At 36.9% G+C, this 22,025-nt stretch overlaps 1 protein-coding gene across 3 annotated transcripts in view; it reads right to left on the bottom strand.

The window, feature by feature from the left end:
- The window catches only part of smarca4a (SWI/SNF related BAF chromatin remodeling complex subunit ATPase 4a), a 36,083-nt gene that overhangs the window by 6,473 nt on the left and 7,585 nt on the right, over positions 1–22,025 (bottom strand). For 2 of the 3 annotated variants that reach the window (XM_021469728.3, NM_181603.1), the window contains 26 exons: positions 19,313–19,777; positions 19,102–19,200; positions 18,735–18,987; positions 18,032–18,158; positions 17,756–17,929; positions 17,442–17,615; positions 16,220–16,387; positions 16,054–16,104; positions 15,012–15,142; positions 14,089–14,143; positions 13,140–13,249; positions 12,887–13,034; positions 12,336–12,499; positions 11,052–11,118; positions 10,843–10,953; positions 10,523–10,765; positions 8,351–8,464; positions 8,001–8,108; positions 7,830–7,916; positions 7,686–7,732; positions 7,439–7,605; positions 4,656–4,819; positions 3,719–3,946; positions 3,536–3,613; positions 1,349–1,567; positions 656–918 (listed from right to left, as the gene is read on the bottom strand). In XM_021469728.3, coding sequence (XP_021325403.1) covers positions 656–918; positions 1,349–1,567; positions 3,536–3,613; positions 3,719–3,946; positions 4,656–4,819; positions 7,439–7,605; positions 7,686–7,732; positions 7,830–7,916; positions 8,001–8,108; positions 8,351–8,464; positions 10,523–10,765; positions 10,843–10,953; positions 11,052–11,118; positions 12,336–12,499; positions 12,887–13,034; positions 13,140–13,249; positions 14,089–14,143; positions 15,012–15,142; positions 16,054–16,104; positions 16,220–16,387; positions 17,442–17,615; positions 17,756–17,929; positions 18,032–18,158; positions 18,735–18,987; positions 19,102–19,200; positions 19,313–19,777 — 4,015 coding nt within the window. Of the gene's footprint in view, positions 1–655; positions 919–1,348; positions 1,568–3,535; positions 3,614–3,718; positions 3,947–4,655; positions 4,820–7,438; positions 7,606–7,685; positions 7,733–7,829; positions 7,917–8,000; positions 8,109–8,350; positions 10,293–10,395; positions 10,766–10,842; positions 10,954–11,051; positions 11,119–12,335; positions 12,500–12,886; positions 13,035–13,139; positions 13,250–14,088; positions 14,144–15,011; positions 15,143–16,053; positions 16,105–16,219; positions 16,388–17,441; positions 17,616–17,755; positions 17,930–18,031; positions 18,159–18,734; positions 18,988–19,101; positions 19,201–19,312; positions 19,778–22,025 lie in introns of those variants that run through there. The other variant, XR_012397681.1, reaches the window with a different exon arrangement.

Genomic DNA, 22,025 nt, shown 5'->3' with positions numbered 1-22,025 from the left:
GTTTCCAAAAAATAAAAGACAAAATGAAGGTCAATTTGTATTTTATGTGTCGAGTTTTTATAAATAATTCTTAGCCTAATCCATTTAATTATTATTATATTTTTATAACCCAAAATGTAAACACACAAAAAAAGAAAATACTTTTTTTTTTTTTACATTAACTGCAAATGTTTAAGTGTTGTAATCACCAACAACAACAAAAAAATTGGACACATAAAAATAACAATAATGTATACTATTTAAGAGTAAATATAGTAATTTTATTTTTTTGTTTTTATAGTATTAAATACTTTATATATTCAAAAAGTAATCCTCCTGAGACAATAAATGTTTTTTTTTTTTTTTCATTTTATTAAAGATTGATTTTTTTTCCCTTTATTATGATGGAAGCAAATACTGACAGGAAGCGAAGTTGGAGGACAACAGACAACTACGCTACAATGCTACCAGCTAAATCAGTGCACCTGTCTGTAAACAATATTCATTTCAAACTGACCCACATGGATCATAACTGCAATAGAAATGTTGTACTCAAATTTCACAACACATATTTGTACCAAATGTGCATGCAAGATGCACCAAATAATAGATTAACCATTCTCTAATTAAAAATGTAATGACAGTGATGGAAAGCAAAAATAGCGAAGTAACGAACCCATCCTTGTATTTGATCACTGCGTCCACAGTCTTCTTCATCTTCTTGGTTAGTGATGGAGGATTGGGTGAGAGTTTCTCAGCAGGAGGGCGGCCGCGTTTCTTCTGCTTCTTACCGTCGTCATCTTTATCTCTGCTCCGCCCACTGGAGCTAGGTGTGGCCGGACCGGGAAGGTCAAGATCTCGGTCACGTTTCCTCTTCCGGGTTGTTTTCTTGTGGCGCACTTCCTCCTCAATCTCATCCAGGGTGCCTTCCTCGATGGCCTGTAGATGTATATACATCAATACATTTGACATTTTATTTCTCAAAGGTCCCGTGAAATGCTTTGGAATGTGTATGTTTTTATTCAACGTTTTACGTAATCTTATCTGAAAAATTAAAAGAGGGCCAGACGGTAGATCCTCCCCTTTTAAAAAAGCAGCCAATAGCATTTTGTTTCATCACAGCTCTGCCAGTGAAAGGTTAAGCTCAAGCGCATCAAATTAAAAGCACATGAGAAGCGTCTTGGAGGGGATAGGGCATGTCAGATACAAGACAGAATTTGATTAGTCAAGATTTTATGAGAAACTGAAGTTGGGCAGAAGTTATAGATATGCTTGAATAACGTATGATACTAGCATCTAATAGAATGTTATTTTAATTTCACTGGACTTAATAAGAACCAATACAATGTAGTGGCGATTCCTCATTTACCTTCAGCCACTGTTTCTCTGTCAGAGAGTCACTGTAATCCACCTCCTTCCTCTGGCGGGAGCCACGGCCGAACATCTTCTCCTCTTCCTCTTCACAGGTGAGCCTCTCCACCTCAGCATCGTCCTTCATGATCCAGGTGGGCAGCTCATCTTCCTCCATCAGCCTCGGCCTGCGCTTCGGGTTACGAGCCTCCTCACGTCGCCTGTCCAGATCCATGCGCTTTTTTTTGGAGAGGAGGAGAAAAATTTGATTTTGGAAGGAAAAAGTAAAAAGAAGGAAAAAGGAGGAAAAAAAGAATAAAAAAGAAAAAGAAAGAAAAGGGAAAGAAGAAGAAAAGAATGAAAAAGAAAAAAGAAATAAAAAGAAACAAAAAGAACAAAAAAAAGAAAGGAAAAGGAAAAAAGAACAATAAAGAGAAAGAAAGAAAGTAGTAGGAAAGAAAACAAAACGGAGGGAAAAAGAACAAATGAAAGAAAGAAAGAAAAAGAAATATAAAGAAAGAAAAGCAGAAAAAAGAACGAAAAAATAATAAATAGAAAGAAAGAGAAAAAATAAAAAAATTAAAAAGGAAAAAGAGAAAGAAAAAGAAAAAAAAGAAAAAAAAAAGAAAGAGGATAAAAAAGAAAAAAAGAAAGAGGAAAAAAGAGGAAAAGAACGAAAAAGAAAGAAGAGGAAAAAAAGAATGAAAAAAGTAAAAAGTAAAAAGAATGAAAGTAAAAAATAGAAAGTAAAATGAAAGAAAGAAAAAAGAAACAAAAAGAAAAACAACAAGGAAAGAAAGAAAAAAAAGCAGTGGGAAAAAGATTGAAAAAAAAAGAAAGAGGAAAAAAATGAAAGAAAAATATGTAGAGGAAAAAATAATGAAAAGAAAAGAGAATTAGAAAAAAAGAAATAGAAAGAAAGAAAAGAATGAAAAAAAGAAAAAGTGAAAAGAAAGAAGAAAAAAAGCAAAAAAGTAAAAGTAAAAAATAAAAAGGAAAGAAGAGGAAGAGCGAAAAAGAAAAAAGAAATAAGAACGTAAGAAAGAAAATAGAAATGGAAAAGAGAAAGAAAAAAGAAAGAGAAAAAAAGAAAGAAGGAACAAAAAGCAACACAGTGGCGTAGCGGACGGGCCCGCAGGGCACGCATCGCGGGGGGGCCCTGCGTGATTAGGGGGCCCCGCGTCGTCGTGATTTTCAATAATTAAAAATCCACCGGCGAACGCAATAATCAAACTCTTGGGAACAACTCTGGTCGGAACCAAAGTTCACACGTCTGTGATCTCTGAACACTTCTCAAGCGGTGGACTACTTCATTCTGATTGCTTGCCGCCAATGTTGCCAACTTAGCGACTTTGTCACTAGATTTAGCGACTTTTCAGACCCCCTTAGCGACAAATCTAGCGACTTTTTTTGTGTTATTGGAGATTTTTTTAGACTGTCATTTTTCCATACTGTACCGTCCCTACTCTTCTCAACGAGCTGCGTGTGATGCCGCCGGCCCCTCCCCCGCCTCACAGCACTGACAGGCGGCTCAGTCAGTCCGCAACAGCAGCCTCTCCCACCTGCAGCCCGAGAGCAGATCACCCCTCTGCGTACCGACGACAAATGATTTAGCACAGGCAGTGTGAAGGTATTTCCCTTGTACAGTCAAACCGATCTACTTCTACTTTATTTTAACAATTTAATTGGACCGTTTATTCTTTTCTTGTTCACAATCACAGATATTAGTGACAGTTTCTGAACTTGTCTGAGTTTATTACATATGAGAGATTACTGCACATTCACTACACATCTATAATGACATACTGTATTCAAACAGCAATAAATTTAGTTAAATTAACATGCTTATATAAAGTGTAGTGCAATTATAAATACCCCTTTATGAACCATAGGCTGTTAAACAAACAGAAACGGTAGAACGTGATGACGTCAGTGATCAATGCAAATTGACGTATGACGTTACCCCCCCCCCCTCCCTTCATCAGGGGGCCCCGTCAGCGATCCCTGCAGGGGGGCCTCTGCTTTTTGTGCTACGCCACTGAAGCAACATAAGTAAAAAGAAAGAAAGAAGAAAGAAATGAAAGAACACAAAAACAAGAAAAAAACAGAAAAAAGAAAGACAGGAAAAAAAGAAAGAGAAAAGAATTAAAAAGAAAGAAAGAGAACGAGAGAAAGAAAGAGAAAAAAAAAAAGCAGCACTGCTGACCATAAAGTGGTCGAACTCTTCCTCGCTTCTGGCGATCATCTGATTAACAGTTTCATCATCAGGTACTTCATCTTCCTCCTGTGACGCAACAAAAAGCAAAGAAAGAGTGAATGTTAGCTACAGGAAACGCAGATGGTTTTATCAAGACATCAAAATCAGTGCATTGTAGAGGAGAATCCGAACCTCATCCTGCTCTTCGTGCTCCAGGATGGCCTGCAGGAAAGCTCTGCGCTCGTGGCTGGAGGACTTCTGGTCGAACATACCGGCTTGGATGACCTTCTGGTCCACATTGAGTTTGTATTTGGCAGCAGCCAAGATCTTTTCTTCCACACTGTTCACAGTGCACAGACGCAGCACACGCACCTCATTCTGCTGCCCGATGCGATGGGCTCGATCCTGAGCCTGTAGATCCTATCAGATAGACAAAAGAAAGAGGTGTTCAGAGACACTGAATAATATGAAGTCAAATTTAAGCACTTTTCAGGTTTGTTTGTTTATCCCCAACAAGTGTGGCATGACTAGCATCACATTATATCAGATGATATATCTTAGTGTTGAACAGTATAGTATTCTATTCAAAGCGACATTTTTAATTTCTGAAAATGTTTTCGTTTGCTCTAATTTACTCTTGTTGTTAAAATTGGCTACTTGATTATTAACCATTAAGTCTGTAAATTATTAAATTATAATGAAAATGATCAAGTAAATTATGAAAGCAACAAATGAACAATTGTTCTAAACATGAACATTTGATATTAACATTTTCAAGCAGTTTTAAGCACTTTATCCAAAATATAAGCACTTTTCAAAGCTTTTGAAAAATTTGTAAGCTAACACCTATTCTACATTTATTCAAATATTCTATTAAATCTAATAAATAAAATATTTAAAAATCATCTCAATATTACAATTTAGTTTTGATTCCTGTATTAAACAAAAAATTCCATAGGATTCCATAACGAAATTAATAAACACTAATGGCTACTATACGTTTATGCGAACATTTTATGAAATCGAATAAACGGAACAGTCGAAATCGTCAGAATATTACAATTTTACAGTGATTAGATATAAGACAATCAATTCTGTTACAAAACTTCAAAAAATGTCAGTATTGTACCTGGTGAGGGTTCCAGTCGCTGTCAAAGATGATGACAGTGTCGGCAGACTGCAGGTTCAGCCCCAAACCCCCTGCTCTGGTGCTCAGCAGGAAAATGAAGTACTGATGGGAAGGATCGTTAAAGTTCTTCAGCAACATGCCACGATCCTCAGCCTTAGTGGTTCCTACAATGACAAATGAAAGAAGTTAGCGTGATAAATGGACTGTAACTTGATTCAGAGTTTATCAAGATAAATTAGAGACTTTTTAATAGCAAATTATATTCAATTTAAGACCACCAAACCTGCTACAAATATACATGTAGATAGATATATTATTTACATCAGGACTCATAGCTAAGGGCTTACTCACACTATGCCATCCGTACCGTGCCCAGGCCCGTTTCCCGGATCGTTTGAGAAGTGTGAGTGCACTGAATCGGGCTCAAGCACGGTTCACTTGGCCGGCCCTGGCCCGGTTGGAAGAGGTGTGCCTGAGCGCGGTACACTTGGGCTTTGGCGCGGTACGCTTGTGTGTGAGCGCGAAACGCGCCAAAGCCCGAAACCGAAAGCGAGACGTGACTTTTAAGGGACTGTTTGATATGGATTTATTAATCATTCTTACTGTTCAGTGATCGCAAACTGCCGTAGTTTATTAAAGACGCAAACTCCTCACTGCACGCCAGCTGCGCGCCCTCAGCAGACCTCATTCCTGCAGCACGAGAGCTTTATGATTATTTATGAGCGCCAAAAGTGGCGGATCTGTTCGGTAAAATATCTGACTGCGTGTCCCCGCATCCCTAAGGACTGTTTGGCGAAATATTTGACTGCATGTCACTGCATAACAAACGACTGAAAGGATATGACTAGAGAAATCTCCACTGTGCTGCTGAGTGAGAGCGTGTGGCAAGCCGTTTTAACATTTAAACCTTGTTCTGACTATCCATAAATATATTTAGAGATATAATTATATATTTTGACAAGTCATTATTATAATTCGACTTGTCAGAATGACAATTAGAGATATCTGCAATTACAATTGTTCTAGTACGAAATCAGATTGGAGATATCTGCAAATATATTATTAGTAGTCATATTCCTCCATTGACTTCCATTGAAAAATATTTGCAGATATCTCTGAGTTTTGACTTGTCAAAAATCCAACTCAAGATATCTACAACTGTAATTCGACTATTAGTAAATTAATTAGAGATATCTTCAAATATATTTGTAAATATCTCTAAATATTACGAATTAAAGACATCTCCAAATGTATGACCAGTAAAAACTCAGTTAGAGATATCTCTAATTACAATTGTGACTAGTCAAAACTCATTTAGAGATATCTGCAAATATTTTTCAATGGAGGAATATGACTAGTAATAATATATTTGCAGATATCTCCAATCTGATTTCGTACTAGTACAATTGCAATTGCAGATATCTCTAATTGTTATTCTGACTAGTCGAATTATAATTATGACTAGTCAAAATATAATTAGAGATATCTCTAAATATATTTATGGAGTCAGAACAAAGATTTAAATGCTAAAAAGGCTTGCCATAGAGAGCGCTTCTGAACAGCGCAGCAGCGATGACGTAAGCGTGCCGAGGCCCGATATGGTGTGAGCGCGGGCCGTCGGGGGAGACGGGAGGGGGGACAAGCGTGCTTTGGCCCGGTTCGAGGCAACTGTACCTAGTGTGAGTACGGCCTAAGAACGGTTTGATTGGCTACTTTAGTTCTCTCTGAAAACACAACTACCAGAGAAAAAAAAGGGTCTGTCCAATGATCATAAATATTAATGTATCGAACAAATACAGTGATTTTTTTGTGGTAATGCAAATAAAACATTTAAGACCTATCGAATGTGAAGGACTTTAAGTACTCATGAAATTAAAACTAATCATATAGATTTTGTTAGCACACATTGCTAGTTTTGTGGTGAACAATTCATGTGCATGTCATGAAGAATAAAAAATTGTTTGCTCTTGTAAACTAGTTGAAACCTGAAAATGCACTTCCTGTTTGCTTCCAGTTACATTTTTAGATTACCTCTGTCTGAGGTAATGGGTGTGGTTAACATAGTTCAACACGCCCCTCCAACTGTCAGTTTTGACAGTGCTATAACAACAAAAAGAAATTGCGAAGAGTTGTCGTCGGTTATCGTGTATTTACACGAAACTTCAGAAACTTCATGCTTGACAAAGGGCGTGTCTGAAGTTGGGGCTGACGTGATCGAGATAGCTGAATCAGCCAATGAAATTAGTCCGCAATCTGCAACTGCACGAGCTGGGGTATTTGCATAAAATTATCTGATAGACCGAAGCTTGGTGATTGAAAAGTTGAGAAATTCCAAACTCCTGCAGCAAGCAATGCCACTGAAGCAGCGGCGATGGATCCATAATTAAGTTCGGCAATGCTTCACGTCACCCATTCAAAGTGAACGAGATGCGTTGACACTGATGACTGAGTGAGTCGGGCGTTAGTTTGTAAAACTCTCCTAAAACCCTTTTCCAGATCTTCCTGAATAAAATGGCTACTTTACCACATCTAGTCAGCTCAGAGTAGAAACAAAAAGCCATGCTCACTTGTTTTTCATTTAATATTTTGTTTCTCTAGGAATTGCGTCACAATACAGAAAAAAATAAAATGAAATGACATTAACAGCCTCTGCTTCTGGTTCATGTGGACTTTAAGGTCCTTTGAAAAGAAAACTTAATTGAAGACTTTAAGGACCTGCGGTGGCCCTGTGATGCTTTTAAATGAACTATTAATGACCTTAAATAACAAGGAACATGACTTACCGTCTAAGCGGAGGTATTTGAAGTTGCGGTAAGCAAAGTAGTCCTCCATGATGGTCATGAGTGTGGTCATCTGACAAAAGAGCAGCACTTTGTGGTTGGTGGCGCGGAGCTTTGGCAGAATGCGGTCCAGCAGCTCAAATTTACCAGAGGCACGGTACAAATCAGACCTGTAAAACACCAGAAGACATGATGAGATGCAAATAAAATACAAAGGTGTTCTTATTATAAGAGAAGTAGTTCTGCTCACCCCTGAACGATGCCTCCAGTGAAGCCCAGGTGCTCAGAGAAAGATTCCTGCAAAACAGATAACACGCATGCATGCATTACTAACAGATAAACAAACAGGATATAAATGAATTCATAAATAGAGTATGTGTGAGTAAATGATCACCTCAATGTGCTGAAACATGTACGGGTGGTTACAGATCTTCCTCAGCTGCATAATAGTGTTCATCAGTGTCTTAGTGCCCCCTTTGCCCTGTAACACACAGAAAGATGAGATGCTAGAAATGGATGTTGAACCATCTAGACACATTCTGGATGTGAAGCATTTCTTAGTCACCTTCTTGTCTTTCTCAGAGCCGTCAGTGAGCAGCACTCCTTTAGCCTGCATGTGCCTGTACAGCACTCTTTGAAGAGCCGACATGTCGCACTTGATCACATATTCCACCTACACGCAAAAAGGCAGACATACATAAGTGTAGTAGAGATTTAGCCAAAAAAAAAAAAAAAAAGCATTTAATCCTTTACTTGTAGAATTGAATTTCACATTTTACTGTGGTTTTGTTACATTAGTGCATAAACGAGAAAGAGAGTATGCTGTAAACATTCTACGAAAGAGGAGGAAAAGGGAGTGAGGGAAAAAAATCTAATTAAAATGAATACAAATAACGTCTTTTGCTTAGAACAAACCTTCTCTGGTAGCTGCGCCTCTACTTCCTTCTTAAGTCTCCTGAGCAGGAAGGGCCGAAGCACTTTGTGCAGACGACGGATGATCAGGATGGTTTCTTCTTCATTTAGGTCCACCTTTATTACAAGATCAAAACTTTAATGTTCCAAATGACACAAAAACTAACACAATTTTACTTTATTCTCACTCATTTAAATGTACTAATGAACCAACTACAAACATATCTCCGTAAGGCATGTTAAAAACAAAAACAGTATCAAGTTCTGCAATTGTTAACTACACATCTAAATAATATAGCTGAAATCACTTTCAGTAGTTTTTTCCAGTTGCAAATGTTTAAGGTAAGCTGTCAATTTTCTTTTCTTTAAAACACTAATAGGGTATATGCCAAGCTAGTGTTGTTCCCATACTGGTAAACTTCCGGTGACCTGTTATTGTGAATTTTTTCCATTTTTTTCAATCTTTTACAGCATTGATGTTGTAATGTAATTAAAATACAATTAGTTAAATAGACTATGGCATTCATTTAGTAGCTCAAGTGTAAAATGAGACAAAAATCGGCAGGTTAGCGCAGAAGCTAAATTGAATATACTGTGGTAAAATAAATGCTCATATTATAAAAGAAAATCTGAGATCCACTTCATATTGGATATCACTCAGCTAGTGGAGATCGCTGATTTTTAAAGAAAACAGCCCTTCAACACGCTGATTTTGCAGTTGCATTCAGTTCAGCGGAAGCGCTTAACCCAGGTTACTGGCAAATTAAAAGTCCTATTAGCATGCTTTGGAATATACCGTATATACAGTAATTTTCAAGGAACAAACCATATATGATTCATAAAGCAATGTCAAATATGCATTTTACAAATGGAAAGTGGCATATTTTATTGTGTTTTGATATTATTGGGCTAATTTTGACTGGCAATTAAGCTAGTTTTGTTGCAAAAACCTGGCAATCCTGAGACTGACCATTTTGAGTGCAACTTTTTAAAGCAGCAGATGACAAAACTGCAGTGTGCACTTCTAAAAAGCTGAAAATTAACATTACAAAGGTGCCTTATGATGAAAATCTGGGTATACCAAGGCATAGTAAAATAATAAACGATCAATATATGGATATGGGCATACTGTGTGCCTCAGACACCAGTTTCATCGTATTAATGTCAATTCCACAAGTGTAAAACCCAGGTAAACAATGGGCCAATCAGAAGACAAAACAAACTGTGACGAGACTCATGAGCTATGTCTTCTGTATTTGCATGCATCCTTACTTTAGGTCATTCATCCTGACCTGATGAGCAACTGACATAATCAAGAGAACACAACTCACCTGCAGCTCTGAGAGCAAACAAAAGCCCTGAAATTATTAATATGCACACCTCAGGCTGTGTTTGATAAGCCAAACGTTTTCTAGTGATACCAGTGATCATTTTCCTCCCTTAGTTATTTTAAGTGTGTATTTCACTTCCTATGCATGTTGGACTTTTATTGTAAAAACACAAGCGCCAAACAGCATAAGACATGTTTAAAACTCGCCTCAGGATGCAAAATCCAAGATTTACAGATTATACACTTATTCCTCTCCACTCTGAAGAGGCATATGGTATGCTTGGTTACATCTTTTGTTAATTTATCATGTTTATTGTGAAATGTGAAGCATATGTGTATTAACAAACACATGTAGACTCTTGAATCTTGTCAAATCACTCACCTCAACTGTCATCCGTTCATACAGAAGCTGATATTGAATCGTGGCTGTTTTCTCTTTGAATGTAGCTCAAAATACAATGCAATACATCTCTCTTTTCACTCTCTTTTGTCAAGTTTAATCATAATTTAGTTTTTACCCACAACAGATCTGGTGAGCATAATAGGTTAAGGTTACTCTGATTGGGTTATATTTGTCTGTGTTCAGCTTGCATCATGCTCTGTGTGTATGAGTGTCTGAAATCGCAGCAGGTCAAAGTTGAGTAGAGCAGATATTCTAGGGGTATTTAAGATAATAAATTAGCTTATAAAAGCGTTTCTGAAGATTTCTTTTGTTTACTTTCTGAAGCCATAAACCTACTAAGTAGATATCAGAGAACATTTTAACTTATTAAACCAATACAGTATATGGCCCCTTTAACACATTATCCTTATAGTTACTGTTATTGTTGTGAAAACCATTTTACCTTCTCTCCAGTCATGGCGAAGGGCGCGTTGAACCACTGCTCAAAGGTGCTGCAGCTCTTGAAGATGGTGGGCAGCAGGAAGTTGAGCAGCGCCCACAGCTCGGGCAGCTTGTTTTGCAGTGGAGTGCCAGTTAGCAGCACACGCCGGGGTGCCAGGTAGTGCGTATTTAATACCTGAGTCAGTTTACAGTGGTGATTTTTCATGCGGTGACCTTCATCCACGATCATGTACTTCCAACGGAGCTGGAAGAGAAGGCATCATCAGACACTGAATAAACACTGGTCTGAGAATGATTAATGATTAAAGGTCAGGTTAATACCTTGGCCAGCACTTGCTTATCTTTGATGATGTATTCATAAGTAGTGACCAGTACGTTGAATTTGCCACTGCGCAAAATGGGAAGGAACGCACGGCGAGCAGCAGGAGAGCCCTAAGATGAAAATAAGCAAAAAAAAAAAATGTGTTAAATATCCTACAGGGTTCTTCGGTTGTGGTTTATTTTGTATTACAGCATTTGATTTAAATCACCTTGTAAGAAACTTTCACCACAGATGGAGCCCACTTATCAAACTCGTACACCCAGTTCGACAGAGTCCTATAAGACAACAGAAAAATCACTAATCATTCATGCATCTTGGCAATGCCCATGGGTTGATTATTTTTGAAGAGAGGTGCATGATTATCTGCTAAAAATAAAGATATCCCAGGCCCAGTGTGACCCAATACAAGTTTATTTTATATTTGGTGAGCACTGCCTCTCAAGTACTAATATTACCCCAAATCATAGTGGGTAAAGAGCTGTATCATGTGGATAACTGGAACATTTTGTTATCGTTTTGCTGCATCTCAGCTCACAGTAAATAAATAAATATCACTATTGATGATGGAAAAGTGTATAATGAATATTTCTACACAGCATATTTTATTGTCCAGAAAAAAATGCTTGAGATTAAAATGCAAAGTGTACATAATATACCATAAAGAAAATATATATACAGGGTGTGCTAATATAGTATATGACATACCATAAGTTATAATAAATTTCCTATTTAAATAGAATACTTTATTAACTATAATAACAATTTTAAATGAATGACACTAAAATCATAACATCAAATCTACAATACATGCCAAAAAAATCCTTACTACACCCAAAACTGTTCAATTCTAGAAAGCCTAATTCCCATAAAAATGTATTTGGATTTATTTAACTGTTTTTTGCCATCGAGATCAGAGATTCCCAAATATTTTCTTATAAAGGGCCAAAAAACAAACAATTTAGATCTGAGGGCCGATAGTAAATTTATAAGACTAATTTCCCAATTTCTTTGAAATAATATTTATAAATAAATAGACTTTAACGTATTGGGCTAGCTAATACACCCTAATTTTTTTACATTTTATAATGAACGTATTACAATGAAAACAAACTAACATAAATTCTATTTATAACACAATTGAGTTCAATGCACATTTAAATAAATCTCATCCATTCCCAATATTTAATTCAAGCTTTCTTTTTTGTAGCTTAACAATAAAATAAACAAATAAAAGATTGTGTTAAATTAGAAATGACAATCTCTATTAAAGGCATACCCCTGCCCCTCCCCCATTTTTCCTCTCTTTTCAGATGGGATAGTGGGCCAAACCATGGGTTATCATAGGCCAACTTTGGACATCTCTGATCTAGACGCACTCACAAATCACCCCGATAATTTACAGAATATTCATATTTTTACATTTTTTCGTTCATCCATAAACCTAAATATTGTCAAATTCTTCCTCTGGTATCATGCAACTCCAGTGACTTACGAGAGGGGGACGATGATAAGGAAGGGTCCGTTGAGGCGTTTGAACTCCATGAGGTAGGTGATGAGTGCGATGGTCTGGATAGTTTTGCCCAAACCCATTTCATCAGCCAGAATGCCATTTAGGTTATTGTTATACAGAGACACCAGCCACTCCAGACCTTTAATCTGTGGACGGAACGAAAGCAATAAGCACAAGCCACCAGATTAACAAGAATCTCTCTGTGTATTTTTCGTTTTTATATCCATATCTTAGTATTTTCTGGGATCTTTTGTGGTAACTGAGATCGGTGATGATAATTAATAACTGAAAAAGTTACGTATCTTCAGAGAAAAGCATTACGTCGAAAAAAAGGTCACACTGAATGGTAGAGGGGGTTGCATACAATGCATATAAACGTGTTCACAGAATAGGATTTGCAAAGACACTGAGACCAAAAGATCTGTTCCAACTCTCTGTGATCAGCTGCACCTCAGGAATTAGTTTAAAACATTTTTAAAACAGAGCATGTTTGTAATAAAGTAAAAACTGTAGAGTAATATATCTTTTTCTACCTGATATTGTTTGAGCTGCCCGTTCACTAGCAGACTCGATTGCTTTTCCACCTTCTCTGTGACGGCGTGGGCCACAGCATAATATGACTGCAGGCCCCGAATGAATGCAGAGTTCCCGTATTCATCGTCTACATCTTGCTTGGCATGTCTGTAAGACACATCATGGATTTCATTCACTTATAACTACAATTATGACAACAGAATGATTAAATGAGCAAGAGCTCATGTAGCCAGGCTAAATCCAATGACTCACTCAATAATGTGACGAGCATCAACCTCAGAAACATCCTCGCTGTCTGGATCAGGAATCACCTTCTTCTCCTCTGTCGGGGCCTGAGAGGGCTGAGGCTCTTCCTCATCATCCTTTAAAGCATCAAAATAGATGGACATACAGTAAGATGGACAAATCTTGAGACATTGTTAATTCTACATTTTACATTCACATAATTATGGCAAGTCATAAATTGCAAAATATCTAAACAATCAGATATAACTTGTGCTAAATAAAATTAATTTGTAAATTGAAAAAACATACATATATAGAAATAGCTTAAATTAAATTAACTAATGAAAGTAAATCTAAACAATTTCGCAAATCACTTACAATTAATTTGTGATTAAATATATAAAATTAATCACAATTAGAATTAATAAAGAATTTTAAACCAAACTAGACAAACATTAATCTATTTTTACATTTTTAATTTAATATTGTAAAACAAATATTTATATATAATCATTTAAATTATATATATATATATATATATATATATATATATATATATATATATATATATATATATATATATATATATATATATATATATATATATATATATAATCCGCTATAATAAACATTATATATACATAGTTTACTGAACACTATTACTTGGCTCAACAAATATACATTTATTTTTGGGGGGAAAACTAAAATCTTGATATTTAATATTGGCCACCAATATTAGAAGCTCAAAATGTTTATTAGGAAAGCCATTTATTATAATTATCCAGTCATGGCACTACTATCTCAAAGATTAACTAGCTACTAATCTTATCCTGTTGATGGCCTATTTCCTGACAGCTCAAGGCAGCAAAAAACAAAAAACAACACGTATAAACAGTTTTCTTTTCAAGTGCATTTAAAGCCTTTGCAGAAAGCAGCATGTTTAAGAGACTCTGAACAAAAACACCGATATAAGCACCTCTTCCTCATCTGAGCCACTATCTTCACTGTCTGAGCGCGGGGCCACCTCGTACCTACAGAAAACAAACAAATCAGCATGACTCCAAACCATTCTTGTACACTACTGATCAAAAGCAAGATGTTAAAGGCTTTAGAAAAAAAAAGCCTGTTCACAAAGGCTGCATTCATCTGATCAAAAATATGGGTTAAACGCTAGAAAGATGATTGGCAGAAAGATTCATTATTACAGTCTTTAGTGATGCATGACTGTGAACATTTGTTATCATCAGTGTTTAAAACTGCCACTTTGTAAAAAAGTACCATTAAAAATATATATTTACTTTGCACAAATGCACTTGTGTATAATCAAAGACATATTACATTTAAAATAAAAACATATATAATTTGTGAAAGTATTTAAAAAAAAGATTGCTTCAAATAAATTCTGTTATTTTGAACTTTCTTTTCAAAGTATCCTAAAATGTTAAATGGATCAGTTTTCACAAAACTATAAAGCAGGAATAAACTGTATTCAACATTATTATCAACATGTATTCAATTATTTAGTATTGATAATTAATGATGAAAAACAAATAACAATTGATCGGTGTAATAAATTTTTTTCTGAAGAATTATGTGACAATATCTGAGGATGTATCATCAGCATCAGAAGGATCTGATTGGCTGGAGAACATGTACAAATTTGCAACGTGCTAATCTGAGACATGTTCAAACCAGCAATTATTCTCCTGCATTTACACACAGACCAATTTCAGCAATTTACTGTTATTATTACAACTTTATATTCAAGAAAAATACTGTTTGGGTTATTGGATAAAAAAAAACAAAAAAAAAACAGTCGTTCTCTTTACAACAATTTTTATATGAGATACTCAAGAAATAACCCATTTAGATAAAATTGCCAAAGTGTGTCTCTCTCACCCTGGATTCATCTCCAGCCAAGTATCCAGTTGTCCAGCTTTAGGAGCGTCCATGCCAGTGAGGATCTTCCCACTGTCCACGTGAATCACCTTCACCGGCAGGTCACTCATTTGACTAGTCTCATCCAGAGGCTATAATACAAGAAAAAAAAAAAACATAGTATTAGATTAGCGCACAACATTACCACTGTTTTTGACTAATACATTTCCATCATTTCCAGTTATATGCATTCAAAGACTTACATAAATGGCAGAACAGAAATTATGGGTTAAATAATATAAAATATTCTAATATACAAGAATTCATGCCATTTCAGAAGCATTATGTAGCACCAATATCTACTATAATGATGATACTGCATTTCTGATAAAAACATCTTATATAAACAAGTAATTCTACAAATAAATAAGTTATAAAAAAAATAAAAAGCAAAAATATTAAATACATTTTGCTGTTCATTATGTATATGCTATACTGGTGTTCATTTAATTACTCTCAAGGCTGGGTGATTCATTGAAATCAACAATGGGAACCTATAATCAAACTAATTTTTCCAGGTAATTTTTAAAAATTATTTTCCCTAGTACCATGTGTGGAGTCACGTGACCCCGCTCTGTTATGGCTAATTTATACTTATTATATTATGACTTATATTTATTAAATTATCTTATAATATACTTCTGTCAAGCACACGTGTACAGTCCGGCACAGCCTTGGCATCTCTCAAAAAAGCTGTAACTACTTAATTTTAGGCCAAATCCCCCAGCCCTAATTACTCATTAAACACTTTAAAAAGTTATAAAATTAGAGCAACTGAGTGATATCATAATTTATGTCTTCGGAGGTGAAATCTAAAGCCTGTTTTTCCCATTTGGCAAATGAAATGAATTATTCAGGTAATTTATTGCTTTTTTTATTTATTCACTACACCCAACATCAAATTTGACCTGATATAATGTAGTTAAAACCTGGCTTTAAAGGTTGAATTGTCACTAAAGACAGATTAACTTAAATGACCAGCCAACACAACTCCAGATCTCACCTCTCCATCAGGACCAAGCGCAGGAGCTCCACCTTCAGCGTTCTCTGGCTTCTGAGAGCGGAAAAAAACAGACAGTATTATCTCACTCTCTACTGGACAAACAATTAAAGACATCAAGATTTAGATTCTATTACACAGCCTTTCCAAATCCATTTCATTTTCTCACCTTCTTTTTCTTCTTCTTCTTCTTGTCTTTGAGGGCCTGAGCTGCTTTGTGAGCTCTGACAAGCTCTGTGAGATTGGCCACATACTCATCGGTCTGCTGCAGCAGGTACGCCAAACGTTTGTCCTTCTTTTGATCGATCAGCTTCCTGTAACCCTCTTCATCTTCAGCCTGGGAGAAACACAAACAGATGATACTTTCTTCAGACGTTTAAATCATCTAACAGTTTTTACTCTATCGGTTAGCAGTTGTCAAATCAAAACCATGATAATATTTATAACAACAATAATAATAATATTAATAATAATAATACATTTTATTTAAAGCACCTAATGAGAAACCACTCGTGAACAACTCGTACAGCTTTACTTTGACATTTCCTCAAGCGAGAATGACATTGACTGAATTTTGTGGTACACCCTGCCAATGGTACCCTTTTGGCAGTGGAAATGCAAGCCTGATAAAGGTGACCGTACGACTCAGCAGAAACGGGCCAATACATATTTGTCTACAAGGAAGTGAAAAAGGCAAGGTGTACATCATCCATCACAATTTAAATGTGCTTTAGACCTTGTCTACCTGTAGAGTCTGTTGTTGATTAACAAGTGTTGATTAACAGTGATTAGCTGCACACTTAAAGGCACCACCACTGACAAACTCTTGCTGATAAAAGTTTTATACATGAAGAAAAGTTGAATTTAAACTATCGCTAAATTGAACTGTGCATGTCTCGAAAGCCTTAATGTGTACTTTTCAATGATTTATTATTAATATTATACATTTGATAGTAGTATTATTATTTTTTGTATTATTTTATTTATTCTACTTATCTTTTAAGGAAGGTGTATAAATATCAAATGTTAGTTGTTTTTCCTCTGACTGCTATTGTTAAATGGTATATTAAGCCTGTTGTATTACTGTCAGTTCAGTGTTCAAAACACTGAAAAAAAAAAAAACTGAATTTTGTACAACAGAATGTGTAAGTTGATTGGTTGGTTCTGGTCACAAGGTGCATGGTGCGCTTGCGGCATTCTGAAAATCTGAGACGTTTCAAACTCTGCTCTGCAGGAAAGCGAATCACTATTTAGATATTAACATGCTTGACGCACGTCTCCATTAGAAAAAAAATCACTTGAGCATGCAAGACACAACATGTGAATTTCAGTTTACTGAAAACGCATCTTAATTCCAAAAAACAGGCTGTAGAAAGACCATCTCTCCTCACCATAAGCCTTCTCATTCTCTCCTTCTCGATACGCTCATTCTCCTTCTTCTGCTCTCGCTCAGTGTTGGCGTGGTACGTGGCTACGGCTTTGGTCAACTTCTGCATCTTTGCGGTGATGGAACGATGATATTCCTTGAAGTCCTTTGCATGCTGCAGGATACTGTTGAGATACTCCTACAAACAAAGCAAGAGAATAGTTGTTCATTACTACTACCTTTGCTTCATTTTAGGGTTTAGAGTGTGTTGCACACGTTTAACATGCTTCTGAATTCTGCAAATTAGACAAGAGTGTAAAAAAAAAAACAGTGCAGTACCTGGTGTTTCTGTCTGCGTTTGCGTTCCTGCTCGATCTTCTGCTGTTTCTCCAGTTTCTCAGTGATACGAGCCTCGCGCAGGGACTGTCTCTTACTTCGCTTGTAGGCCTTGGCGTTGAGTGCAGTCTCCAGGGCCGTATCACGCCGCATACACACTACCACTTCCTGACGGAGCTGTGTTCACATCAACAACAGGAGGTTTTCTTTAAAGATCTCTAAATAATAATAACAATGATACAATCATTATAGTTATCGAATTAATGACGCAAATTTTACCTGTCTCTGAAAGTTCAGAAGTCTAAGTGCCTTGAGCTCAATGTTGGCTTTGGTCCTCAAGTCTCCAGCCAGAGAGCCTGGAAGATTCTCCAGTTCCTGAATACGATGCGCAATACGTGCCTGTAACCTGACAGGTGGAAACAACAACAACAGTAAACATTGGTGAATCCAGTTAACATAAAGGAATGATTTCCTGAATGCATTAAGTCAGGGCTTCCCAAACATTTCAGCCTGCGACCCCCAATATGACGATGCCAGTGACTCGCGACCCCCAATATCCTGGTTATGAATACAGAAACCTTGCATGCAATGTCACACACACACACAGATACACCCAGGTATATTCTTCGTTTAATGTCAGTGCTGTAAATGGGCCAGAAACTTTAACCTGGTGTTATAAAATCCATCTGCTGCATCTGACGCTATTGCTGTGTCTTTAATATAATGTAATTACCACTGGGGTTGCAATCCAATAGAACTAGTAACTATAAGCTACTATAGTAACTATATAGTAATTATAAACGACTATATTTTTTCTCTTCTGTAGGTTATGGATAAAATATGGTCATTCTTATACGATTTAATAATAATAAATAGATTTTTTTAAATCACCTGGCGACCCCCCCCTTCATTGTCCCGCGACCCCTCGAGGGGTCCCGACCCCCACTTTGAGAACCCCTGCATTAGGTCACACTCATCTCACCTGTACTCTCTTTCCTGGAGGATCTCCACCGGGTCTAGACCCCGGGGTTTCTGGATGGGTGTGATGCGGTTCTGTTTCTGGTGCAGCACCATCGGTGGCTGGGCTGGCTGACCTGGAGACTGGGTCTGAGGGGGCATGACAGGGGAGGCAGCGGGAGGAACTGACGGTGGTGCTGGAGAAGGGCGGCCTGTGGGCTGAGGGGGTATCAGCTTCTGTGGGGCACTTGCGGGGGCAGCAGCGTTCACCATGGGTCCTGGGATTACAAAGTCAAGGTAAGTATGTGGCTCTGTAGCCTAAAACACCCAGTAAAGTTTAACTTCACTTGCTTATTGGCAACAACTAGAGATCGTTTACACAGTTTACTGACCTTCAGGCCAAGGTTTAGGTGGTCCATTGGTGGGTTGTCCTTGCAGGCCTGGAGGTACACCAGAGGGTCCTGGAGGAGGCATGTTTGGTCCAACCATTCCTTTAACATAGTTAAGATTAAAACAATTGAAATGCACTAATGTTTCGCCTACCATTGTTTTAGCAGTTACTATTTCAGAATTTTGAAGAGCTGTGAAATTATTTTAAAGTACCATGTGGTCTATTGTAGTTGGGTCCACCAGGACCGGGAACCCCAGGTCCAGGAGGTCCTGCTCCTTGTCCTGAAGCAGGGGGCATGTTGGGCATCCCCTGCTGCATGCCGGGCATGGGTCGCTTTCCCTGCACTGCCATCTGTAGGTGATCTGGTAAAGGCTGCCCGCGAGCAAGCATTTTATAGGCCATGATCTGTGCCCGCAGCTGATGAAGTTGGTTTTGGTTGAAAGGAGTGGGTCCGCCAGCACCACCAGGGCCACCTGCGTTTGGAGGTCCTCCGCTGGGTCCTGGCCCTGCAACACCACCTGCACCTCCACTCCGGTTCTGTTGAGCCATTGCCTGCGGGTCTCCGCCTTCCATAGGCATAGCACCAGGACCAGAGGGCATCATGGGGCCAGATGGTGGGCCATTAGCAGGTACCGGGCTGGGGGCGTGATCCGAACCACCCAGAGGAGATGGGTAACCTAGGAAAAAATTTAAGGCAACATTTGATCATTTGATTCTTGTTTGTCTTCCAGTGCATTGTCAATATAACTACTAAGCTGCTTTTTAGTGCTTCCTGACATTTGAGGAGGTGTTCTTGCCTGCAGCAGTTTAGGATGGATTATGGGACACTTGCAAAGACATTTAAAATGCGATTAACAATAGTAGTCATTCATTGCAATGTTTTCTGAAAAATAAAAAAATATATATAATAAAAATACAACAAAATATTTCATAGAATACCAAGCCTTGCATTTAGTAGTAGAACTTATACACTTACGCAACTGTTCTACAGATTCATTTGTTTGTTGTTTTTTAATGCTATACATTCCTAAATAATATTCTTTCAGACCAATCCGACCAATCACAAGATTCAGGTTATGTAACATATCCAGATAAGTTTACGGATATGTAAGTGGATAACTTCAGTGTTCAGTTCCAACATTCAATTATATAATAATAATAATAATAATTATTATTATTATTATATTAATAAAAGTTTATTTGTATTGTTATTTAATTTATACTTAAATTGCAGGGTGGAACGGTGTTATTATTTTTTGTAACGCTTTAAAAAAATGCATCTCTAAAGTAATTTTCATTCATTCATTCACTCATTCATTTTCTTTTCAGCTTAGTCGCTTTATTAATCAGGGGCTGCCACAGTGGAATGAACCGCCAATTTATTCAGCATATATTTTACACAGCGGATGCCCGTCCAGCTGCAAACCATCACTAGGAAACACCCATACACTCCCATTCACACACACACTACAGACAATTTAGCCTATCCAATTCACCTATACCCCGTTTTTGGACTTGTGGGTGAAACCAGAGCTCTCGTGTGATTTTATTACAGAAATATATTTCGCTGTGTAACAAATGCGGAAGCAAAACCATCATTTAAAATACATAAACCTATATTTTCCTTCTGATAATTGTCCATTTCATGTATAATTACCAACTATAAAAACATAAGAATTTTTGTTTACAAATAAAAGATTAAAGATTTATATATAATAAAGCAACAGGCTTTGAGAATGTATCTTGCCCTTAAACTGAAGTGGTGTGGCACACTGCTTATTGGGTCTGTTTTAATGCTGATTTTGGCTTCTGCATTGAGAATGCCTTTTGTGTTCAGGTTTAACAAACTCTGAGTTGACTAAACTTACTCCTAGGAGTTTTTGAAACCAACACCTCGAAAAAGCAGGTTTAGAGATGATCAGAGTTGATTTCAGGGTTTAGCAGATGGTAAATTAATCTTGCCTTCCAGAATATACCCCTGATTATAGTAGCTTGTATAATTTATATTGCCTGTAAGTGTTTGAACGCATACTATTTTAAATTTTGTTTTGCTTTTGCTGTGGTTTCCGACAGCTGTCTGACTTTTCGTTTCAAAAGGGTAACCCTGGTCACCCTACATTGATCTCTTTCTGGAAAACAAGTGTTTTGGCTGCCCCAGAGGAGGAACACAGCAGTGCACATCAAAGGGAAATGTGAGCTAACAGGTTGGATGACTTTTCTATGCTCAGTCTAAACAGAAGAGCGCCATCTGTTCACCACATAACAGACACAGATCACAAACACACACACACACACACACACACACACACACAACATCTGCATCTCATATTTCACATGTCCTTGTGTATGATATTACCTTGCGTATAGAAAAACAAACAGAACAACATGTATTCATAAAAGGAATAGCAAGAATGCTAAAATAGCAGATGGACAGAGAGTGATTAAACATGACAAATGACAAAGAGCGACAGATGGAAAGACAGAACATGACAGAATGACACACAAAAAATAAAGATAGAATGAATTGTACAGGAATGATAGAAATAGAATGAATGGCAGACGAACGGATATGTAGGCCGGTCACAATAATCAACATATGGCCTTATCACACAACACATGGACAAGACCACAATCATCCATATAACCTATACATGACCTATTCTAGCAACACTTTAGTTGATTGCACAACCTTTCTATCTCTATTGGAGGTGTCAGTAAGGTTAAAAAACACTATATTACTTACTATAAATTACTATAGTATATTTTCATGTGGGAGTCTGATAATTTAAAATAGATTTGGTAACTTTTCTGTTAACATTTATTATTATACTATTAGACTCCAGTGCCTCATTATTTAATTGTTAAAATGACTATAATTAAATTAAATATTCTCAAGGATAAAATCTTATGAGTAAAAAAAAAAAG

This window comes from Danio rerio, chromosome 3 (genome assembly GCF_049306965.1).
Source record: "Danio rerio strain Tuebingen ecotype United States chromosome 3, GRCz12tu, whole genome shotgun sequence".
Taxonomy (NCBI): Eukaryota; Metazoa; Chordata; class Actinopteri; order Cypriniformes; family Danionidae; genus Danio; species Danio rerio.
The sequence above is the reverse complement of the archived record's forward strand: the minus strand, read 5'-3'. Positions and strand labels throughout refer to the sequence as shown.